This window comes from Corvus moneduloides, chromosome Z, assembly GCF_009650955.1.
Source record: "Corvus moneduloides isolate bCorMon1 chromosome Z, bCorMon1.pri, whole genome shotgun sequence".
NCBI classification, from domain to species: Eukaryota; Metazoa; Chordata; class Aves; order Passeriformes; family Corvidae; genus Corvus; species Corvus moneduloides.
In genome coordinates this window covers 3,491,550-3,515,383 of record NC_045511.1, presented here as the reverse complement: position 1 = coordinate 3,515,383, position 23,834 = coordinate 3,491,550, and the positions used below count along the sequence as shown (strand labels likewise).

At 36.7% G+C, this 23,834-nt stretch overlaps 3 protein-coding genes across 8 annotated transcripts in view; 2 read left to right on the top strand and 1 right to left on the bottom strand.

Annotated features, from left to right (window-relative positions):
• TRAPPC13 (trafficking protein particle complex 13) overlaps positions 1-2,398 on the top strand; it is a 25,625-nt gene extending 23,227 nt beyond the window's left edge. For 2 of the 4 annotated variants that reach the window (XM_032095724.1, XM_032095723.1), the window contains exon 13: positions 1-2,398. In XM_032095724.1, the coding sequence (XP_031951615.1) occupies positions 1-105 (105 nt within the window). In that variant the 3' untranslated portion in view covers positions 106-2,398. The other 2 variants (XM_032095726.1, XM_032095725.1) reach the window with 2 other exon arrangements.
• On the bottom strand, positions 1,454-23,812 carry SGTB (small glutamine rich tetratricopeptide repeat containing beta). 3 transcript variants are annotated; one of them, XM_032095727.1, is made up of 11 exons: positions 23,534-23,812; positions 21,628-21,751; positions 16,497-16,600; positions 16,008-16,077; positions 12,192-12,291; positions 9,771-9,875; positions 8,835-8,973; positions 8,686-8,748; positions 6,640-6,677; positions 6,298-6,381; positions 1,454-4,842 (listed from the first exon to the last, which is right to left on the bottom strand). In XM_032095727.1, the coding sequence occupies exons 2-11, from the start codon at positions 21,725-21,727 to the stop codon at positions 4,731-4,733; spliced, it is 915 nt and encodes a 304-aa protein (XP_031951618.1). In that variant the 5' UTR covers positions 21,728-21,751; positions 23,534-23,812; the 3' UTR covers positions 1,454-4,730. The 3 variants fall into 3 exon arrangements, with proteins under 3 accessions (XP_031951618.1, XP_031951620.1, XP_031951619.1); XM_032095729.1 differs by lacking the exon at positions 23,534-23,812 and adding an exon at positions 19,195-19,349 and having other exon boundaries at positions 21,628-21,698; XM_032095728.1 differs by lacking the exon at positions 8,686-8,748.
• NLN (neurolysin) overlaps positions 23,754-23,834 on the top strand; it is a 38,513-nt gene continuing 38,432 nt past the window's right edge. Inside the window, exon 1 of the mRNA XM_032095718.1 lies at positions 23,754-23,834. Within this exon, the coding sequence (XP_031951609.1) occupies positions 23,803-23,834 (32 nt within the window). The 5' untranslated portion in view covers positions 23,754-23,802.

Sequence of the window (23,834 nt, the reverse complement as noted above, 5' to 3'; positions counted from 1 at the left end):
AGTGTCTCTGGCCTAAGACTTACAGACACGTTTTTGAAGAGAACATACGAGTATGATGATATTGCACAAGTCTGTGTAGTTTCTTCAGAAGTCAAGCAAAGCTGAAGAAAAAAATTCTGTAGTTCTGGTGGGCTCGTTTTTTTTTTTTGACCAACTTCTTGATGATTTTGCCGTCCAATTGTATTGAGTACAAACAAAACTAAATCCCTATATAGCTGTAAATGTAATAATGATTATTTAATTTCTCTGAGCATTTCTTGAATGTTTTAAAATCTTTTAAAAGATGCATATGCATTTTATCTACTAAAAATAAAACCTTTGAAAAAAGTGTAGTTCTAGCAAATTATATTGCATTTACATCAACTCAGGACAGGGGAATGAGATTGATAAGAAATAGTAGCATTTTTTACTTATTTTTCTTAATTTTTTTAAAGTATTTAAACCCTTTTAAAATCATGGTTCTGACAAAACTGCTTCAGTTTAAAGGAACTGACCTTTTACAGACAAGTTCCTGGAATTGAAATCCCTGAAAGAGATAATGTGGGATACCTGCCATGGCAGTGTATTTGCATGGTACATGTATAGCCATAGGAAACAAAACCTGCCAAAGGCATGAGGTGAAAGAGTGTTGGCACTGTTGAGGCATGAGGAGCTAGGAAGTGCAGTATAAGCTGAAGACTGTGTTGGTTGTGGCTCACTATTTGAAGAGGAAGCAATATAGCAAATGTGTCCCAATTTTCTGTAGTCAAGCGTTGTGCGTCCCTGCACTACACGGCGTGCTGTTAGCAGGCATGTTATTTTCCAATCAGTAGGAAATTGAAAACTAAAACAGCAGAACTCAGGTAGTTTTTTATTGTTAAAATAAAATTATTCTTTCCATCCCACAGGCATTTAAATAGATGTTTAAGAAAAAGAAGGAAAAAAAAACCCCTGCGTTGCTGCCTTAGATCAAGTTCTCTAAAGCATATACAGAAAGAAGTTTAGATCTGGTCAAGCACTACAATGTGCTTTTCCCTAGCTTTGTTTTGACAAAAACTGGAAACATTTTTGGCTAAAATATCTGTGATCACCCAGAGGCAGCCATTTAATAAATAAAATGGTGACTGTCTTTCCAAGTTTAACACTAGGTAAACTAGTGTTAAAGACTCTAATCAGCAGCTTGTATTTCTCAGCTACCATGTTGGCACTTAGCAACTTCAGTTAGTTTTGACAGTATTTTACTTAAGGCTTTCCTGTGTATAAGATCTTAAAGTGTAGAATTCAACATTAAAATACTGGATAAATTTAGGACCAGCTTTGTATATTGAGGGACTACGTCCATACAGGAAACAATAAATTGGAAATGTATCCTGCCTAAGTGATAAAATTCAACCAGCATGAATAGGTATTTTAAAGAATGCAGTTTACCTGTTCCCTGAGATACATAAAAAATTAAACCAGAAAACCACAACTATACAGACAAAAAAGTATGTAACTTTATTTATAATATATCTTCAAGTTAAACTACACAAATTGAAGGAGATGTAACCACATGGCAATAAGAGGTAGGAGAGATACAGAAATAGTAGACAGGTTGCATTATGCCAGTATAACTTGCTCTAGCCATGAAACAGTCTACTCAAAGTTACAGAGCTAGTTCTATCTCAGTATGCATGAGTGATTTTACTTTGCACTTGTTACAAAACCAAGAGTGCAACTGAAGGAATTTCTAAGCTGAATAATTCATTAGGTGTCTTTATGATCATAGAAGAATATACTCCCATGCAAGCAGGTTACAGGAGTTTACAATTGATTGCAAAATATTTTCTTATCTAACAAATTATCATACTTACACACTGATGGAACAGTAATGATACAAAACCAATTAGGTGTAAATGCGGATTTGCTCAGTTGAACAATAAACTGCAGTTGATCTTAAATTAAAGCAATATTTACAGGGATTGTGGTTTACCACTTTATCTAGCAGAATGCAAAACTTTAGCGCAAGATACAGTGCAGTTACTACGCAGGGAAAGATTCCTTCCACACCCTGTGATTAAGACATACTGCATGACTGAAACAATCTAGGCAATTCAAGGAAAAACAGAATTTAGCATAAATGATCTCTCTGTTCCTGGTTTCAGTGGAAAAGCATGTAATGACAGCTCCTGTTACTGGTTTCACTGTTTTTTGTTTAGGCTATAAAGCCCTTTCTGTTAATACACAAGAAACAGAGAATGTTTACTAGTAAAGTATTGTGCCAGTCAGTTGTAGGACATTCCTGAAGGCTTAGCTAATGCTGTTAATGTTTTAATATATACTCTGTATTATATGAAGTAAAACCTAAACACAAAAATATTGTAGCATGTGAAATGAAAGTTAGAACTCTATGAAGATGATTTCAAGAGTAGTTTTCAGATAACTAACCGATGCTTTGTTTCATTTAACCTTGGAGATTGTTCCCCCATAAATCCAGTAAGCTATGGAGCTTGTACTTGACAATACAACTTCTTCTGCCCTCTTTGGATATTAATATATTTTGTAGTTCTTAAGGAACTCTCATGAAATTCTTGACACTCTGTCTTACAGCAGAAAAGTAACTGACTGCATGAGGATTGCTGTTGCAAAGTGAGAATAATTTGAGTTTGTAGAGAGATATTGGCGGAGCTGTCCAGTCCACCATGGATTTTTTAGTTCCCCCTATAAAAGTTAGTGAAAAACACTTTGAGCAGTTAAAGATATGAAAGAGAGAATTAAAAGGAACTGTGAAGTTTAATAGGATACATACTAGGTGCAATGCTTCTCTCCCAACACAACACACTATTCCAAGTAATACCTGTACACTTTTGGTAGCCCACCCACAGCCTCCATAAATCTTTCTTCTAAATGGCATTCCTGTCCTACTCAACAATGTAATTGAACTTAAGTAACAGTTTTCTTGAATGGATTAGATTCAGGATCTGAGCTACCTCTGAAAAAGGATCCCTTTAGGGATTCTCTTTCTTGTCATCAGATGTTGAGTCAGAAGCTGTTACTTCAAAATATATTTAATGTCAAGCTTAAGTATCTCTACAGCCTCAAGAAAGCAACTACACCAACTTAGAGAGTTTTAAAAAGCATTTTAACGCTGTACAAAGGCAAGCTACTCAATAAAGTATGAAATATCTTAAAATTGTTTATCTATTAAGCTTTACCTCTTTATTCAATAGATGGTAATATGGATTTCCTAGATTTGTGTATTCTCCAATTCCTTTCATTTCTCGTTGGATCCAATTCCATTTTTCTCTCTGGTTTAGTAGGGTAAGGTTCATACCATAGATGCACAACTATAATTTATTATTATCATTATTTAACCCCAAATTTTGCATTTGCTGGAAAAGCTCTTTTATGAGCACAAGCTCTGTTGGATATAAAGTCTGAGTTTCAGGAGTTCCTGGGTATTTCTCCATTTGGGAAACTATCATTACTCCTCCACATACCTCCTTCAGACCAACTGGCCATTGTCTAAGAAATCAAAGCCAGTTCCTCAAATTTATTTAGATATACCAAGAGGAAAGTGTGTTGTGAACCTCCCTGGGCTAAGAACAAGTGTACTTTGTATCAGAAAGCAGTGTGCAACAGTAAGCAGAGTAAAAAAAGTTAACAGACATAGAGAAGAGCAGCAGTCTTGAAAGAGTAATATTAACTGAGCAAGAAACAAATACTATAGAGTGGAAAAATCTTTAACTTGACTATATAACCATCATATTAGATAGATATGTGTAATTAAACTTTAAAAAAAATCCCCAATTGTTTAAGCCAGTGATTTATCACACAAGAATAGAAAAAGAATCCTTCTAAGGCAGTTCTTTTTTAAAATTTTCAGTACTAGTTATTTGTACAGTCACAGGCTCAGTTTTAGCTTATTACAGTTAAGAATTTTAAGTTTATATTAAATACTGCATACATACGGAATGTAATACAGCTTGCCATGCCTAGGAACATAGTGCCATAATTCTGACCTCCAGGGCTACCATCATGATGTGAGGGTATACATGGCAGTAGAAAAGCCTAGAACTTCCTTCCTTTCCCAAGCCAAATTCCATTTTGATTTCTTTGCATTATCCTACACAGGCTTATTGTCTTCTTTTTCTCTACAATCTGTGGTACTCCTTCATATGCAATCATTTCCCTCTCTCCTGCCCAATGAAGTTGAAAAATATTTCCTGTTACTCATGAAGGCCCCTCCCCAGGCTTAAAGAAACAGACTTCTCAAGCATGAGTTTTTAGTACACTGTACTCCAACACTACTTAACGCTCATTATAAAAGGGCACATCAGATGGGCCTATTGTTTCAATATTTCAGTATTTCAATACTGTTTAAGGGAGTACAGCCATCATGACTCTCACCATATGAGTAACATGTCTTTTACACTTGCATTTTAGAAGTAGCTGTTAGGCAAGATCAGCACACTCCCCACCCAGTAGCCCCGGAGGTCAATCTGATGCACATACTGAAATGACTTGGACTTGGGGATTTTAATAAACCACCTATTCAGTGTATTAATTTTCAGAGGAGTAACTATACATAAACGCTATGTTCCAAGTTATGTGCAAGAGATCTGTTTACCAGATTTATTCTTGTTTGCAAACACACACAAAGAATTGTCTGTCTTCTATTCAAGCAGAAGAGTTACAATGGTGCTTTTGCTACTAACTATGGTATGCATTTTGGGGTTATACATCATTCCAATTCATATGACTCCGTGAAGTCAGGAATGTTCTTCAGTGCTGCCACTCAAATATCTGCTCCGGATATGATTTCTCAGTTGCTCTATGAGCTCAGGATTCTGCTGCTGTATCTGCTGTGCAAACTGCTGCCCCCTGTGTTGAACAGTTTTAAGTGAAATCAGCAAATGAAAGTAGCATTTGTAAGAAAACAGGATATGCCAACACAGCTGAAAGGTGCATTACATTAAAATTAAGATTAAAGATATCTTGATTTACCATTTTAAGGTTTTTGCAGTATTATGACTTTATCTGGTTAAGGTGTCTCCAAACAGGATCATCATCATAAATTTATTTTCATTCTTTAGTACTATTACTTCTACTTGATAACATGGAGGAGAAAAGTATCACCTTACAAAATATGTTACCTTTTATGGTAAAATAACACATCTGCTCCAGTGATTTATTCCCTTCTTTTTGAGAGGATCCACTCTAACTGTTTAAAGTAACTACTCTAAAGAGTTTATGTGCAACCTTATGTTAATGGCTCGAGAAATACAGTGTGCAGCTGCCAACTTGTACTTGTGAACAAGATGTCATTAGTAGAAGGCAAGCATACTATCAAATTTTTAGATCTTGCGTGATTGAAGTAATAAACAGATCCATCTCTGTAACAGCTGTAGCTTAAGAGTTAAATTAATAGGTGAGACTAATTCCATGTAAAAGATAAGTGTAACACTTGTTTACTAATAAAAAACAAGTAAGTAAAAAATATGACTTCACAAAAAGCCTAGCTTGTCCTCTCTGTTACTTCTACATCTTGTGCAAATAGCAAACTATCAAGACTCCTTCAATCCCCAGTGCAGACTGAAGGAAAGCCACATTGTCATAGATGTCTGTGTAGTAAACTTTTTTTGTGAAAACAGCCCTAGATTTTTGCAGTGATACATTTCTGTCTGTTATGTAAATTATAAATTACTTTTGCCCTGAAGAGGTGAAACTTAAAAAATAGTTTGAAATTTGCTAGAATGCTGAAATAAAGTAAAATTGTATGCCCTTTAAGAGATCTTGGCATATAAGCAAATGGCATGTTTTTATGCAGACCCTTCCAGATGGATATCATCATTATACAATAAAAGCCTTGCGTCCTGGTTTTTGTAAAGGTATTCTTCATTATACTGAGTTCCCTGAAACATTCCTCATCTAAATGGAGGGATGCCAGAGCAGAAATTGGTTTGACCTGTGCTAAGTAAATCTCTAGCTTTCCTAACAATTTCTGAGATATCTGGTAGTAAATTTATCCACACAGTTTGAAAACACATGTAGGAGTACTTAAAGATTTAAAGGAATGTGTTTAGTAAGTGGCATTAGAAAATAACAACGTATGAGAACCAGGAAGTGAAGCTGAGCACATGGCAGTTCAATCAATCCAATTGATGGAAATGTATGGAGCAAACAAACAAGGTCCTGGAAAATAAGTCTTCGAGTTCTCGGTTTTAGTAACAAACAGTGGGAATAGGCCACAGTATAATTCACTTGACACTGTACCCTTTTAAATAGATATTGCACAGTTATCCTACTACAAATGTGACAGTTATAACTATTACTTACGCATGGATCAGACTGGACAAATCTGATAGGCCACCAACCCCAGCAGCAGGGCCACCAATGGCATTTGACATCATCCCTGACATCCTGGAACAGTTAGCACAGTGTTGGTATTGGGTGTCTAGGGACCTTTACTGTAAGCAATAAACCCCAGTTCTTTTTTGAATTGCTGAGAGGAACTAGAGTTGCAGGGAGAAGAAACTACACTTCTACAGTAAGCAAAACTAAAATTACATTTTCAGTAATATATCTACATTTCAAAAATATAGGTATAAGTACTATACATCTTATTAACTCAAACTTCTAAAGATACTTGTTTTAATGGTACCCCATTTTAATACTTACAGTTGTTGAATTTGAGGATTTTGCATTAAGCTTGCTGCCTAGAATAAACAACATACAGCTGAAGTTATAAAACATTTACTACTTGGGTATCACTGAGAAAAACTAGGGAGAAAACCCCCACATGCTGTATTCTGTTTTATTACAAAATTAAGTTTACATGCACAGCAAAAAGAATACAGCAATGTATTTAATGGAAATGAAGCTGATAAAGTTTATTATGTGTTAAAGAAAAAATAATGGTTACAGATTCAGACATGAAAAATATGACGAGCCATTGAACATAAAAAACCCAGTACCAGAAAACAAAACAAAACATTCAAGAATTGCAAGGACAAATGTTTTCTACTGGACTTTTTGGACAAAAGTCTGTATTTTGTTGCTTCTCAGCCTGGATAAATTAGTTTTGCAACTGTTATTAGTACCAGGCATTAACAGTTAAGATTATGGCCACAAAATATTTCGGAGTAAACCGGAATGTGGACTTACTTTGTAGCATGGTTTTGTGGTAACGCATATCTTCTCTGGTAAGTGCATATCTTCTTATTTTGTAGTAAGCATGAGGCTATTTAAATTTCTCATTCATTAAGATACCTCTAAAATTACATTGAATTTACCATAGTGTGAGGGTGTCTATGGACTGATACTATAGAAAAAACCATGTGATTTTTCAACATTAGTAATGTAATTCCTACAGAAATCAGTCTCTGTATGAATACACCACCAGTAGACAAAACACAGTATGTGGTTCTTAACTCTCTTATTAAAGGTATTACAAAAATCAGATATATCCAATATTCATTCTATTGATCAATATATCACCATATATAGATAACTCAAAGGTAAATCAACTTTTTTCTCTAGTTAATAGTTAGTTATAAAATGTCACATGGACGTCAGTTCTGTCTTTAATACAGAGTTAGTTTCTTCCATCAGTAATAAGCCTTATTTAGTTTAGGGGCCCAAAATGGAGGCTACAAGCAATTTTCTCAAGGTCAGCCAGTGAGGCAATTTTTTCACTTTAACAACAAAACAAGTAACTACACCTTGGGAAAATAACTCATTTATTCCTGGATAAATGCCCTCTGTTCTATCTACTTGACCAGGCATCTTCTGGAAACAATGCAAAACGATCCTTTCCCAAAAGGCAGGTCCATACATCATTGATTCTGAACAGACACAGGTTATCTTGAGTACGTCATGTGGCCAGTGAAGTGGTACACAGTTCCAGTGCTATTTAATCATGAGTGCCATCAGAGAACTTGCTCCCTCTTTCCTAGCCTACTGTCTCTATTATTTGGACCATGTTATCAAACCAGATGTATGGATCTCTTTTGACTGCAGCGCACTTCCACACAAAAGCACTGGCTGAAATGTGCTATTGCAATACCAAAAGGCATGTACAGTTTTAACTGCTTTCTTAAAGAAAATAAGTTTGGGGTTTGTTTTTATGGGGTTTTTTTTCATTTCTTTTTCTCCAAATTCCATTCTACAAAGTTAATTAATTCCATTTAGCTGAGAAAGCCATGCAGGAAAAAAAAGAATACTGAGGGAGAAATACACAATTTGTTATTGTATTGAACATAAAAGAATGCACTATAATAATGCACTATTTATATTAATTTTTGAACTCTTAAGGTTATTGGGGATAATTTGAAAGAGTAAGAACAGAAAGGTCTCTTGGGTAGTTCTTCCAAAGGAGAGTTACTTTAGTCCTTGTATCATTGTTAACTGCTCTGTGGAGAATTGAAGAAATTTTCATCATGCTGTTGACAAGACCTTTACTGTCATACCATACATAAAAACAGCATAGCTAATCTATGTGTGTTGTTTTCTATAAGTAACAGAGAATCAACTGGAAATAAGACAGGCATTATTGGAGATACATGCTTCACTTCTTGTTTTGAGTGTAAAATGATGTAGGAAAGTTGCAATTCAGTGTAATAAAACCATTGCTATAATAATAATAATAATAATTAAAATTGCTTGTGTTATTGAACAACAGTTGTTCTTAAAAGTTCAGTTTTTAAAACCTTGAAATATACTCACCATACTAATGAAGGCAGGATTGTTTATCAAGCTTGCCATGTCAAAACTCAGTCCAGTTCCAGTCTACAAACAAATTGCAATTGAAGCTAAGTTTCCTACAAAATCCCAGTTAAAACTATCGTAAAGAAATAGATACAGAGCAAACTTACAGGACTGGACACATCTCTTAGTTTCTGTTCTGCTATTTTCAAATTTGACTTGTAAGAGTCATTCTCTGGATCAAGATCCAGTGCTTTTTGATAACTGGTAACCGCTTCTTTGTATTTATTCACTGAGGTCAGAGCCAACCTAATGCGAAATAAAGAAATCCTGGTTAGAACATAAATGATCATCAAAAGCTAATGATACATCTTCTGTTCTAAGTAAAACAGTATCTCACAACTGATTTTCAGCTTGACCTTAATTAAAACAGGTTTTGCTATTGTGGTACTACTGCTTAGTGTAAGCACTTGTTTTTGCAGAAAAGGGGATGCCTCAAGAACTCATCTTGCATCATCTGTCTCACATATATGCAAGTTTAATTAAAAACTCCTTGGTATCATCAAGTGAGACTTAGTCTGTATTTTAAGAGCACAAGCTGGATTCAGCATGTGTGACTTTTTGCATAAGCTCTAAGTGTTTTTTTCCAGTTCTTTTGACCCAAGACATTATTTAGAAACTTGCATGGCTACGTAGGGCAAAGGTACTCTTAATATGAATAATGCAATGTTAAGAAATTGGACCTACAAATACATTATTTATTTTTATAAATTAAAAACCATGTACTTTTATATATAATAATTACTGTATTAAAATTTGAACATAGAAGATCCTTGGTAATTATATTGTTGTCTTTACACATTTTTATATAAAATATTACTAATAATTTTAAGATACTGGATGTACAAGTTTCAGCATAATGGATTTTTATCTCAGGATCAATGCAAAGGTTCTCCTTTCAGAGACAGGGTCATCTTCAGAAAATTCCTACACTTTCAGAACAAGAATATCAGCTGAATAAAACAAGCTGGCTCCACATATTTCAGAAAATCTATGGTGATGTACACATGGGTCTTCAGTGTTTACTCAGATTTCTATTAGCTTACCCCATTCTTCCATATGCTTTGCTGTACTTTGGATCTATTGCTATGGCACTCTCACAGTCCTTTATTGCTTCCCTGAAGTTGTTGAGCTTACTTTGAGCAGCAGCCCTAAGAGAAAGATGGTAAGGAAATGAGAGCTTTGTCAAAAAACCCAACCAACCAACCCACAAACCAAACCAAAAAAAACCCCAAAACAAAACCAAAAAAACCAACCAAACCCCAAGCTTAGATATTCACATGTTTGTGACTTATTTAATCTTGGTGACTTTTCATTCGCTATTTAGGCAATGCTTCACTTTCTTTAATGAAGTAGGACAAGCAAATGTTATGGGTTAAGTACATGCATAGGTGCATTGCTGGGCTTCGGTTTTGGAGAACATGCACATCTCTGAGGACACAAAGGACAAATAATTCTAAGGAACTGTCTAAGATCTAGCATATGACTGTGCACAAAATAAATCATAAAACCTATTACAAGAAATGAAACTGTCAAGTAGTAGTTTATATAAAATCATTGTTAATGGGGAAATATTTTATACAATTGGTGTTTCCCAGCAAGAAGTATCGTTTCACAGCCATTCAGAGGAATGCTGTGATTCTCCCTGCTCAGTTTTTTAAAAGTCAACTCATGCTTGTAGGTAAAGCATGAGAACATTTCTCAATAACCTCTGAATTACTAAATTACAATTGCATCTCTATATTGGAGAAATATTAAATGTTGCAGATATTAATACAATAAGAGTAAAGACTTAGCCAAATTAAAAAGGACATTGAAACACAGTAAATCAAAACTTCACCAGTTTGAAAGGTCTCAAACCACTCTAACTTATTCTTCCTTGGTTAAAAGAAATAGTAGACATTACAATGTTTTCATTGCATAAAGCATTTCTCTTTTTTATTAAGAATCCTTTCTCCTGTGATTACCTCCAAATTGCCTGAGTTTTTCTGACTTTGATTAAAATGTCTTCTGAATGGGACTACTTATGTATTTTAGGCTGTTTAACAGTTGTCCAACTCCACAGATGCCAGTGAAGATTTATACATAAAAGCTGGGGGCAATGCTTGTTCTTGCATGTGTTTGAACAGAAAATGTTTTTCCATGTTCACAAGAAGATTTATATGACCAGTTAAAATTCTGAGAGCATATCAGCCCTCTCTTTTTTGCACTGCTGTGAATACAAAACAATCCGACTGAACGCAGTATGTCCCCGTGGCTCCTAAACAAGCTTAAGATAAGAATAAGGTGTACTTATTCAAACACCCTATCATCCACAAAACTCCAAACAACTCCTGTTTTCTTTTAAATAATTACATACAATACTGTACTAACTGACATCAAGACATTTGGTTCTCACAAATGTGGTATGTGATGATGCAACACAAAAATTATTTCTGCTCTTGCTAATTACACCTTTGACATTTAAGCCCCTTCTACCGAGGAAACTTCCAGTGATTTTGGGAAGCTTTTGAATCTGGTCTGATATTTCCACTTTATACCTAAAGTTACTCATGTGATCAGTTTTCACAAGGAATATAGATGATTTACACTTTGAACTGCCATCTTAAATATGTAAAATGTTAGCAAAGTGCATATTTCCTTTATACTTGGCTTTAAACACTGAATCTTTCATTTGTATTTATCACAAACTAGACTCTAAAGCAATGGATGCAGAGCTCCAAAAATAGCATAATCCAGTGGGTACAGTGCCACAAGGCCAGATTGACAGCAGTTAATATATCCTATATCCTTAAATTAATAATGGAGGCACTCTAGAGGCAGGCTCATTCCAGTAAGGCCCACAGTCAAGACTGCCTTTGCTCTTGGGCCGGTCATCCAGGCAGTGTTCCACAAGAGCGGACAACTGTGACTAGGTTAACATGCCCTTCCAAGATTATCTGATGCCAAATCACTATGTCTTCATGATGGTAAAGAACAGATTAGATAACAAAGCTGTAACAGCAGCACTGTTATTTTTCAACAGGTCACACATAAAAATACTGAGTATTTACAAAACGCTTGAAATCTCCAAAATGGTATTCCCACATTGATGATTTTTTTTTTGCCAGAGATAGCTAGTACTACGGGAGATAGAGAGAGCAGCTGAGTCACTGGAACACCAGAGAAAAAGGCTTTTACTACTCTCAGCAGGCTGGAAATCACAGCCTATGTTATGATTTCATATAGACAACCTGACACACAGTACCCGGTCTGAGGAGTTGTAAGTAATTTTAAAGCCCATGTCACACCTTTAACTCATACAGATATGCTGAATGACCTCACTTTCACTCAAATTTTACAAATCTAACAATAGATTTCTGAATAGTGGGGTTTCTAGCCTTGTGTTACTTTGACCTGCAACACAATTTATCTTTAAAATACTGTTAAAGTCCAGGAATGAAAGGTGTGTATCATTTTGGTTTTACCTGTTGCAGTAATAGACTGCATTGTTTGGATCCAGTTCTATAGCCTTAGTGTAACAATCCACTGCAGCACCATAATTTTCTTCCTTCATATGATTATTACCTGAAATAAATAATAAAAAGCTCTTAAGTAGTTAGATGACACAGTATGTAGTTAGATGAGAGCTCTTTATGAAAGAAATAGAGCAGCTACCTTACAGCATCTATATAAGTGACTTATGACTGCACTTTCTTGAGATACATTCTTTTAAACAGAAATGTCATGGAATAATGCAAATAAAAATATCTACTATGTCTCTGAAGTTTATTATGTACATTGCAGTACATCATAGAAACCTTCCTCTTCTCATCTTGGTATTTCAGACTTTCCAGCTAGTTTCTGCTGTTAAGCAAAGATCACTTCACTGAGAAGTGTCATTGTAATTGCAGTTCCACTCTAGTATGGATTCATCAGTCTTAACTATCTTTGCAAGCCCAGTATGTTAATTTTTTTATCTCATTTTCTTATATGTCCCAACAACTTCCTTGTAACTATCTACATAACACAAAAAAATCAAACAGAAGTAAAACTAAGCACATAAGCTGCATTTTTGTGATACTACATAATTAATTCATTAAGATAATGAAATGTATAGCATAAGCAATCTAAAAGGATTCAGAAGTAAAATTTCTCACCAAGGAAGCTTAGAACTTCTACTCTCTAACAAATTTTAACATTTCATATGTTTTACGTCCAGTGGAAAAAACCCCAGAAACATTTATGTAACTTCTCTATGGACAGAAAATTCTGGACTAAGATCTTTCAAAGCAAAAGACACCTTACACATTCTTTTGTCCCCAACACAAGGCAATCCTGGTAGTTCTGATGACACAGTAGTAAAAAACCCTAGTTCAGAGTGCCCAAACTTGTCTGTGGCCCTGATACTATCAATTTTTGGCCAGCTAGATCCTACAGAAGCCTTGACTTCCTAGAAACACTAAGAAATTGTCAGGAAAATTATAGACTTCCACTGACTTCTTGTACTTTGGCCAAATATTTTAACCTTCTCCTAAAATAAACAAGTCAAGGGATAGGTCAATAAGTTATTACTGATGTAGGTAACTGCGTAAGCAAAGGCTAGAAAAGTTCACTCAGCACAACAGTTTGACAGAAAGCAAGACTGTGGAGCAAGTCCTCTGTGCTTACACTAAATGAAACAACTATACTTGCATTTATTTGTGAGCACGGAGAGCTTAATGAACAAAACCAGATTTAAGTAACAAAATATCATCAAAGTAGTACAAAATCACATCGTCTTAATAGTGCTATACTAGACTGCAATTACAGTCAGCAATCCTTTCCAGTGAGAAGTCAAGCAAACTGTACTTGCATGTATACCTTCAAAATACACAGAGAACGTAACTATCTTTCTTGTTTCTAGAGGCCCACTGTCTATGCAGCTTTCCTTTGTTCTAAGGTAAAGATCTGTACACTGAATTATGTTGTCAGACAAAATAGCCTTGCAAGTTAGCTGCACTCAGCAAGATTGCAGCAGTCAGTGTTCCTTTAAAACAAAAATTCCATCAATGACTGTCAATGTTAGAATTTCTGATACTGGTCTGAAGATGATCCAGGGTGCAAGGCTAAGTTGGAGATAGTATCAGTGCATACCCTTCTTGTTATCTCTCTCTCCAGCTGCAACCTTGCTAAAGGAAAACAGAAAAATAGCTAGATCTACTAATTTTGCTGAGATATGGAAAAGCAACTATTCTTAGTATCATAAAAAATCCTTAAGACGAAAAAAATTACACAATTTTTTATTATTTTATTTTTATATTGTGTATAATACACAATTTTTATTATTTATTATAAAAAATTATACTTTTGAATGTGTGTCCTCTATACTGAGAATACTACCTATTGTTATAATTATACTGTGGTAATAAAAGACAGATCTTTTTATGATCAGGCCACCATTACACTATAGAAACCTGCACATAATCTGTGCTCTTATACTAAGCCAAAGTGTCAAGTGATATACAAGGTTAGGCAAGTGAATTCAAGTATTTAGTAGTCTGAAGGGTATATTACTTCCTGGTTCTATAAGGACCAAGAAATAAAATTCAGCTCCTTGATTTTGTTTTGCCATTCATTAGCCAATTTCTACAAATATTAGCGCTGGTTTGAGACCATAGGAGGAGCAGGCTGGTGGCCACAAAGGTGACGGAAGTTATTCCATTGGTAAGGACATACAGATAGAAATGAGGAAATCACAGTTACAGAATTTATAGAATAGATATTAAAGAAGATACAGGTCAAGTAGACTTCCCCAAGTTACCCAATTTATTTCCTAACTTGGGCTAGTAAATACTCATAACTGAAAAGCATGATAGTGGTGATGGATTATATGTGTGTGAGTATGTGAAGGATCAAAACAACAAAGAAAGCAGGACACTAGGTTTTAATTTTATTATAGGAAATTACCAGAGGCATCTCAAGCAGTTCAAAACTGCTTACTAATGCCCCTGACAGCTGACATTTGAAATGGTCCTTTGTTAAAGTTTAGACCCTTTCAATTTTTTTCAGTAGAGCTGTGGAATTACTTTGGTAAAACCACATGAAGACTAACACACAGACTGAGAAAATGAAATTAGTGTGTGCTATTTCACAAACTCTTGTGGGATAAAAGATAGCAAGACTGAAGTCACAGATTTAAAACAGCTGTGACACCCACACCTGCAAAGTGCTGGCTATTCCTACAGTTCAATAACCATACTGAGACCTAGAGGTATTCTTCACTTTCCATGAGTTGGCAGTAACAGCACAATGAAAAGCCAGCACGCACAGCAGGTAGGTTACAACTGACTAACAAATTTTCACCTGTGACCTAACCATGTTTGAGCTCTCATCCTCAGAATTAAAGAGCTAATGAGCAACTCCAACAATTAGGAAAGCTTACTTTCAGAGCCAGTAGTGGGCTGCATTTATGATTACAGATGATCAATTTTAAGACAAGCAAGACATGGAACTCATTTTGAAAAACAGTAGGACTTTTTCCACATTATTATGGAAATTTTAAGACGATTACATTTGCCTTGCAAGTAGAAGTTTACTTATTTTTCCTATAAAACTCAACTATCTGAAAATCTAACAGGTCATAAACAATGTAATTCATAAGGCATCAATCCATAACAATTTGTAACAGTCATCAGTGCTACATGCTTTTTTCCATTCCCCTCCCCTTCTTTTTGAGGGGAAATATATGGCTTGCTTGTTAGGAAGCATTAGTGACTTCTATGGTACAGCTGCTTTTCCTTACAGAACAGCAATAACAGCTGCCAAAGGGAAAATAAACAACTGGCTTGTCTGCAATTTTTATAAAGCACACAAATAATTCCACATATGTGAAATATTAACCCCAGTAAGTTCACAAGAATTTTTCCATTGGCTTCTGCTGGGTCAGTTTTTTACAAATGTTTGACATCATATAACCATTTCAATAAAAGTTGAAACTTGTATAACAATTCCATGTACAAACAGCCAAACAACAGCTGTTTGTTCTTTAAAGCTTCTGCTACCTAGGAATGTTTCCACCTTTACATGTTATCCCTTAGATTTTAAGCAACCTCTAGAGACAGGAAGAGAATAAACATTTTTTTCTTTGCTCCTGGATGGAACAAACCACCTAGCCCTCTTATGACATAGCAGTCACCAGAGAATGTATAAACTGAAGTTTTTTGTGGGGTGCTTGGTACCCAGCTGCTATACTATCACTACCCACAATAATGCAAAAATGTAATAAGAGCGTAAGACAAGTTATTTTTACTTTTATTACAAACCTTCATCCTTCAGTTGGTCAGCCTTTACAACGCCCTCTGGTAAAGAACGTGAGAGAGGCAGCATGTCATTCTGTATGGAAAAAAAACCCAAGATTTTTTCCTTTAATATATAAGCCCTGATTTTATCAAAAACTTTCAGAAAGAACTGAGAAGCATCAGCAAACTATGAATGACCTCAGGCACATCAGGCATTTAACTCTGGGAATTGCAAAATGCTTAAATGAAGAATAAAAAACTTAAAGTGAGAATGAGGCATCCACTCTTCAGTAATTTTCTATATAGAATTTTCCTTGTCTAGCTGAAATTAATTCCTCCCACTGCCCCCAAAGATTCTCATTATGCTAGCTTTTATGGAAATTTAGCTTTTTTCATATTTTCCTTAAGTTTTCACATCATTTTGACCTACACAGCTCTTTAATATTGTGTATACAATATGAAACCTTAGCACATATTGGCAGAGTAACTCTAGAATCTAAAGTAAATTCTTACCTTTTGAATAGAATTAGTGAACATTTCTATCAAATGCTGTGAGGATGCAAGATGAGTATCTTCCAGGGTAATCTTAAACACAGTCTCCAGACACTGAATTGCAACTTACAGGAAAAAAAATTAACCATATAAGTCACCAGTTTCTCAATAGAAGCATAACTTCACTGATTTATTTATAAAGCTGTGACTCACTTCCTTATTCAGCCAGTAAAAGCAGCTCTTTGGAACATACCAAAAAATAAAGAGAGGCTACCTGATCCCCACAGAATTAGCTTGCTGAAGAAGATCTAAGATATACACAATCCACATATAGTTTAACCATTATATTTAAAACTTAGTTTCAATTCTTTCAGCCTTTTATTCTTAATATAAAACTATAGTGATTTAACAAAAGCACCACACCTCCTAGTACAACTATGCACGTCCATGTGTCACATACCCCACCTCAAAGCACACAGCTGGCATATATTTGTGTGCCACAACAGCTGGAAGAAAATGCCTCATCTTTACTGTACAGAATAAAGGCAAGATACTTATTACACTTATCTTTTCTTTGGAACCAAATATACTTATTTGAAGATACTTTATTAACAAAATCCTGCATTAATCACAAAAGTTTATCCTATAAAACAAATATCTGCAGTATCCCTTCACATGTTCTGTGCGTAAGGATTAAATGGCCCTCCAAAACCTGCAATAATGCAAATACACTCACAGTAAGCCTAAAAACGTAGAGCCATATCCCTAGCTGAAGTTCTAAATATGCTCATATTTTTAGACAAAAGAAGATCAGTGGCCATTACTATATACAATTCTGTATATATACATACCTATACATACACACAGTTACACTACTGCAAATGATATAATTATTTTCCTTATAATCTTAAGAACCTAGTACAATGTTTATATTAACATGTATCATCTAAATATTTTAGACTGAAAACTGAGGAGGAACAAAGAAGGATCATTGTAAACCCTAGTTTGAACAGAAAAATGGCTGTTTTAACTTAAACTATAGACAACCAGCAGTATCTGAATTCAAATTAAGTATCAGTAAAAGCAGATTCTTAGTATTTAAACTTACCTTCAATCCAATGTTAACCTAATCAATATAATTTGAATTACTTGCATTGCAATGAAACTGAACACTGATCCAAAATTAGAAAAATAAAATTACTGAAGGTTAGCAACAGTAAGGCCAGTTTTTATCATCTATGTCACAGCAGGCAGGAAAGGGGGGGAAATAGATTTGTAAAATAGTAAAACCTAGAAAATGTAATTAAAAAAAAATTTATAACATACAATAGAAATTTCTTACAAACAGTATAGCATGACACAAAGTAAAAGTTGATAACATGTAACAATTGAATACACTGCTAAATATGCAGACAAGTTGCTCCTATAATCTATAAATCAATTTACCAGGTTCTAAATGACCCAGTAAGAGCACTGAGGGATTTGGGTTAAACTCTTTTGTCCCCTGCTACGTGAAAAACTTAATTCTTGTAAACACAGATTAAACTGAATTTTGAATTATATATATTAATAGTACTTATTACCAAGCTGATTATAAAATTGGAATTACACATCTTTTTTCCTTATATGACTTAACAGGAAGCCACTTGCAATAGTTTACATACTAATGTTCCCTGCCAGTTTAACTAAAGACATTCCCTTTTCTGAATGCCTCACCTCATTTGTAGTTTTGCATAAATTTAAAATACAGCCCCATCCCTTATCTTTCTCAAGGCATCAAATCTATGACACTGATGATATAGAAGAGTTTTGCAAAATGCAGCAGTGCACATTACGTGTACACAAAGTAATTCTGACTAGAACATTGTTACTACTCAGCATTTTCATCAAATAATTAGTTGGTGCAGTGAATTCCCATATTTCTCCTTTAAATGGAAAATGGAATATATAATCCTGCTATCTATCACAGATAAAATTAGGACCTTTTATAGGATGAATGAATAGGTTAAAATAACCACTGGCTAAATGCAAGCCAACAACAGAAACCCACATAGAAATAAACACTGACAAAACAGAAACATTTTCAAATCAGAAGATGTAATAAGTTGTGACAAGATCAGCAACTACCCTGTTTTAATGCTACATGAAAACCTGACTCCAGTAAACTCAAAGGAGTGGAAACTTGTTTTTTGCCTGAAAAACTTTGCAGAAGGCCAGACTGCCAGCACCTTGCTATCCCATTTATCAAAGTGAGGCACTGTCAAATGCTGCAAGCTCAGTATTATTGGGGAGAGACTTGATGCACCATGTCAGCTATTCATCTAAGATTTTTCCTATGTCTGATTTCAAAGGCCAAAGTTATCTCTTCTCCCAATTAGCTCTACCATGATCCACCTAGGTGGTGGCTGAAGCTTCAAGGGACCACCTTGCAAACCAGTACAGATGCCCACCTCCCTGTTGGAACAGCTGGGGCTCACACAAACACCCACTATCTGACAATACTGGCACCTGGGCTATGCTGGAGCACAGCTCTGTATCCCCAGTGCCACATAGCTCCATGATTTTTTGCTCTCCAAACACAAGTTTGCATCACCAAGCAACACAAAAGCATCACAGCCAACACGCAGACTATTGATCACTGAATAATGAGCATTAATTGGGCTGCTGAGGCCTCCTTAGTACTTGCTATCATCTTGCTTCATGTTACACATAACCTTACCCAAGTCAAGTATTACATGCATCCACTGCCTTCCTGTTTTGGAAACACTGCCTTAGAGAAATTAGTTGTAGTACATCAATCATAGAAATAAGAAGAAAATCACAGCCTTGTGCATGTTGTAGAGAGTTTTTCCTTTAATCCCACAGAAACAGGTGCTAGAGAAAAGAAGATAGAAAGAGAGCGACAGAGAGAAAAAAACCCCACCCTGTAAACAGGAAAGAGAAATAACTGCAATTTAAACACAGTCTAAAATACAACTTGGAAGAAGGGATCTTCTCTTTTGTATGTAGTTCATACAAAAGAGTTGAGCACTAACCACTGGGGACCTGTAACACTGCTCTGGAAGCTAAGGGAATATATTTCTCTGGTATACCTTCCAGTTACTCTTCTTTCTCAAAATAAGGCATTTTTATTCATCAAGCAAATACAAAATTCCTAAAGGAAATTTACACTCTCATTGACATTACTATATAATTCAAACATGCAGAATGCAGGTTATCATCAAGTATGAATACATCCTAGACTTGCGTTTTATAAAGGCTCAATTTTTTTTGTAATGTTCTATGTCTTTTGTTATTTTATGGGAAAAGGGAACTGTTTGAATTACTTCTTGGCACAGTCAATCATACAGTGTTTTATCTTTTCACAGATACCAAATAGGCACATAAGGTACCAACAAAAAGTACCAGTCAATTCTTTTCATCCTTTATGTCTCCACCTAACATTAAACACTTCAGTGAGTAAGACTTGGGCTATTGCTACTCTACATGCACCAAAGATATTTTGCACAACTAAAATGAGGCTCTTTTTCAGAATGCCCGCCTCTTATCCTCTAACACATAGCATATGGTCCCATGCTTGTGGCAGAGCAGAGATCTAAAATTAGGATTTCAGATCTGTATTAAAATGGTAAATTTTGCATTAGCATTTAAGCACAACTGAGGTTTTGTAATATTTTTTATTTGGAAAACTGAACCTTAAAATTCATTCTTTCCTATACACATTGGCTAAGGCTGCTCCAAGACATGTTACCAGGTAAATTTTCAACCATTACCCAATGTTTAACAGTTTCATTACAAAACCAAAAGTAAATCTCTTCATCTCTCATTATATATGATTTCCAAAAGCATTGTTTTCTTTCATCAGATGAACATCATCATAATCTGACACAGGTTAAATTTGTTGGTGGCTGCCGCTTTTCAAATGTACAAAATGCTCCAGATTCTGACGTAAAACCAAATATTTTGGCTTTTATTCCTTTGGGACTATCCTTTGAATATAATGACACAAAGCTTTCTTTCTTGTTTACTTTGGTGAGTAACTACACTGGATAACCAACAGATAATAGAAGGAAGCACACTCCAAATTTATCTTTTAATTTATGCCTCTGAGAAACAGGAGTTGCTTTGCATCTCAGCAAAGTCTCTCCATGCTTAAGATCTCACAGAACTCAGTGATCAACTGCACTGCTGGTCCTAGACTTCTCTCTCCAAATTCCTCCTCTGGCAGATGGTCAGAATCAAAGACTGCTTGAAACAGTAGAAAGATCTTTTTAAAAGATGCTATGAAAAACTTACTGCAGTATTAAAACTTTATTCTTCTCTCAATTCCACATTCTGATACCACCTGGCATGAAGTCTCCAGGAATTAGGGAAAAGGAATAAGAGCAGTATGAAGGAAAACATCAAATACTACGAGGTTACAAAGACAATCTATTTATCTGTCTGTAGCTATGTCTACAGACAGATGAACTTGGATGTATAATAGAAGCTATACCATACTGAAAATATTCACTACCACATACTCTTTGGAGCCAGTACTGAAGTGAAAAAGAAATGCAAAGCATTTATCTTATTTTCCGTATTCTTAGGATGTCTTTTCCCTCACGAGTAACATAGAATCCTTGCAAGTAGGAAACAGTTCTTCTCATAAACGAAAACCAATATAGTAACTGTTTTACTTCCTCTGTAACCAGCAGAGCTAGTAACAGATATGAAATGCAGAAAGAAACCAAACATAAAAGAGAGAAAGAAGCAGCAGAAATTTGTGGGACACATACACAAGTCATTACCAGTGTCTGCATTATAGCACTGCTTAACTTAGAATCATAGGTTCAGGCTGGGGAAGAACTCTGCCACTGATGTGATTTAAAGTACCTGTTGCTCAAATTAAGGCACTACACATTTGTAGCTTTATAATACTTTTTAAATGACAGACGTCTCTAAATTAATAATCTCAGAAACATTAAGATCATGATCTTATTTGCAGATAATATTTGGTGGCAGTTTCATTTACGTCACTCCAGTTACCTTCTGTCATACATAAAGAATTTAACACCTGTGTAGGTATTATATACATATACACATACAAACACACATATATATGTATATATACATATAAATAAATACATATGAAAGCACCTTTGTTGCTTACCTTCCAAGCTTTCTTGTTCATCTGGAGTGAAAGTATCCATCTGACTCTGCTCTCTCAAGAAATGGATGACTGCATAAACCAAGCGCTTGACTGATGACATGTTGAAATTGATTTTCTGTTATGTCTTAAAAACAACAGAATCTCTTACTTCAGAAAAATTAATTCCTACAGTATTGCAACTTCCTAGTAACCTCAGTAAGAAGTATACATAATACATAAAACCTTATCATTCACCAGAAAGCCCAGTAGCACGATACCTTGAAAAAAGTGGTGAAATTGCATGGATTAGGGGAAACTGCTACAATCATCTCTTCTAACTATCAAAAAACCCACATATTTGCTCCAATTCATTCCTGGAGGAAAGTTCACCAAGGCTGAAATAATTAGCAACTTATTTGTCATTTATAGGGCTTTTTTAATGGTTTGCACTTTATTTCTAAGACATATTGCAAGGAGCACATGCTTAAGTCAAAATCAATTAAAAAGCTACTGTATAACTGTAATGACATAAAGAAACACACTTCAGTACAAGTTGTTTTATGATATGACATGGTGTTATCCTTTGATAGAAGATGTTCTATGGTCTGATATGGTGTTATCCTTTGATAAAAGATGTTCTGTGGCGTTATCCTTCAATAGATGTTCTATGGTGTGACACACACAGTGTTATCCTTTGATAAAAGATGTTCTACGGTGTGACACACATGGTGTTATCCCTCAATAAAAGATGGTCTGTGGTGTTATCCTTCAATAGATGTTCCATGGTGTGACACATACAGTGTTATCCTTTGATAAAAGATGTTCTACGCTGTGACACACATGGTGTTATCCTTTCATAAAAGATGTTCTCTGGTGTAACACTTTATTATCCTTTAATAAAAGGTGTTCTATGGTGTGACACGGTGTTACCATTTCATAAAAGGTGTTCTATGGTGTGACACACTGTTATCCTTTCATAAAAGGTGTTCTATGGTGTGACAGGCTGCTCTGAGCAGTTTATTGTCACTTTGGACAAAGAAATGGAACACTGTGACCTCAGTGCATACTTGTGATTAGTGACACTACTGGCTCAGTCTGATTTCCATTCAGCATCAACTGGAAGTTACATAACTTGGAGGACAATTTTAGTTACAACTTTCTAAGTTGTTTTTCGTTAAACCATTTTGATTTAAAAGGGCACAACCTTATCCAGTTCTCCAAGCAAAGCAGGTTTAAAACACAGCATGAGTGGCAAGATCAGGACCAGCTCTCGCTACGTTATTTTCTCTCCACAACCCTCGAGCAAACCGGTGTGCGGCCAAACCCACACCAGGCAAATCCAATCGCGGAGACGAGGAAAGCCGGGAACGCCACCGGCCGGGGATGCACAGCCGGGGACACCGGGGTCCTCTGTCCGCCCCCCACGAGGGACGGAGCGGGTCCCACCGGCCGGGGATGCACAGCCGGGGACACCGGGGTCCTCTATCCGCCCCCCAGGAGGGACGGAGCGGGTCCCACCGGCCGGGGATGCACAGCCGGGGACACCGGGGTCCTCTATCCGCCCCCCACGAGGGACGGAGCGGGTCCCACTGGCGGGGGATGCACAGACGCGAGCACTGGGGTCCCCTATCCGCCTCTCATGAGGAACAGCATGGGACCCACCGGCCGGGCCGCCCTCCCTCCCCACGCCCACCTGCCGGTCCCTCCCAGGCCCGGGTCCACTCGCTCGGGCCCCAAGGACAACTCTGCACCACCCGCGGCGCGGGCCCCTCCCGGCACCGCACGGACCGCGGCCACACCGCCCGGGGCCCGATCCGCCCCACCGCCCCCGAGCTCCGCGGACCGGGGACTGCGGGGAGGCAGCGCGCAGCCTCCCCATCATCCCCGCAGAGCTGCGCTCGCCCAGGGGAGGGGGCATCGCCCTTACCGTGCGAGATGCGGCGAGTCCGTGCTGCCACCAGCGACGCGGGGGCGTGAGGAGGCGGCGGAAGCGGATGCGCAGGACCGCGGCGGAGCGGGGCTGAGCGCTGCGCCCGCGGGCGGCGAGAGAGCGACGCGGGAGCAAAGCCAGTTCTCCCTCCTCTCCTGCCTCCTCCTCTTCTCTGCCGCCTGTCCTTCCTCCTCCGGTCTTTTCTCCTCCTTTTCTCCTCCTCCTCCTCCTCCCCCTCCTTCGCCACCGCCCCCCGTGCCGCCCCTATGCTGTCGCTGTGCGCGGGCGCGGTTCGCAG

Bases quoted from the DNA above. Each gene is read 5' to 3' on its own strand.
- SGTB (XM_032095727.1), bottom strand. From the start codon at position 21,727: ATGTCATCAGTCAAGCGCTTGGTTTATGCAGTCATCCATTTCTTGAGA. The intron at 12,292-16,007 runs GTTTGTAATAAA...TATTTATTTCAG, and splicing joins TGACCAACTGAAGGATGAAG to GTAATAATCATATGAAGGAA. The intron at 4,843-6,297 runs GTAAGTAATAGT...TGTTCAACACAG, and splicing joins TTGTCCAGTCTGATCCATGC to GGGGCAGCAGTTTGCACAGC.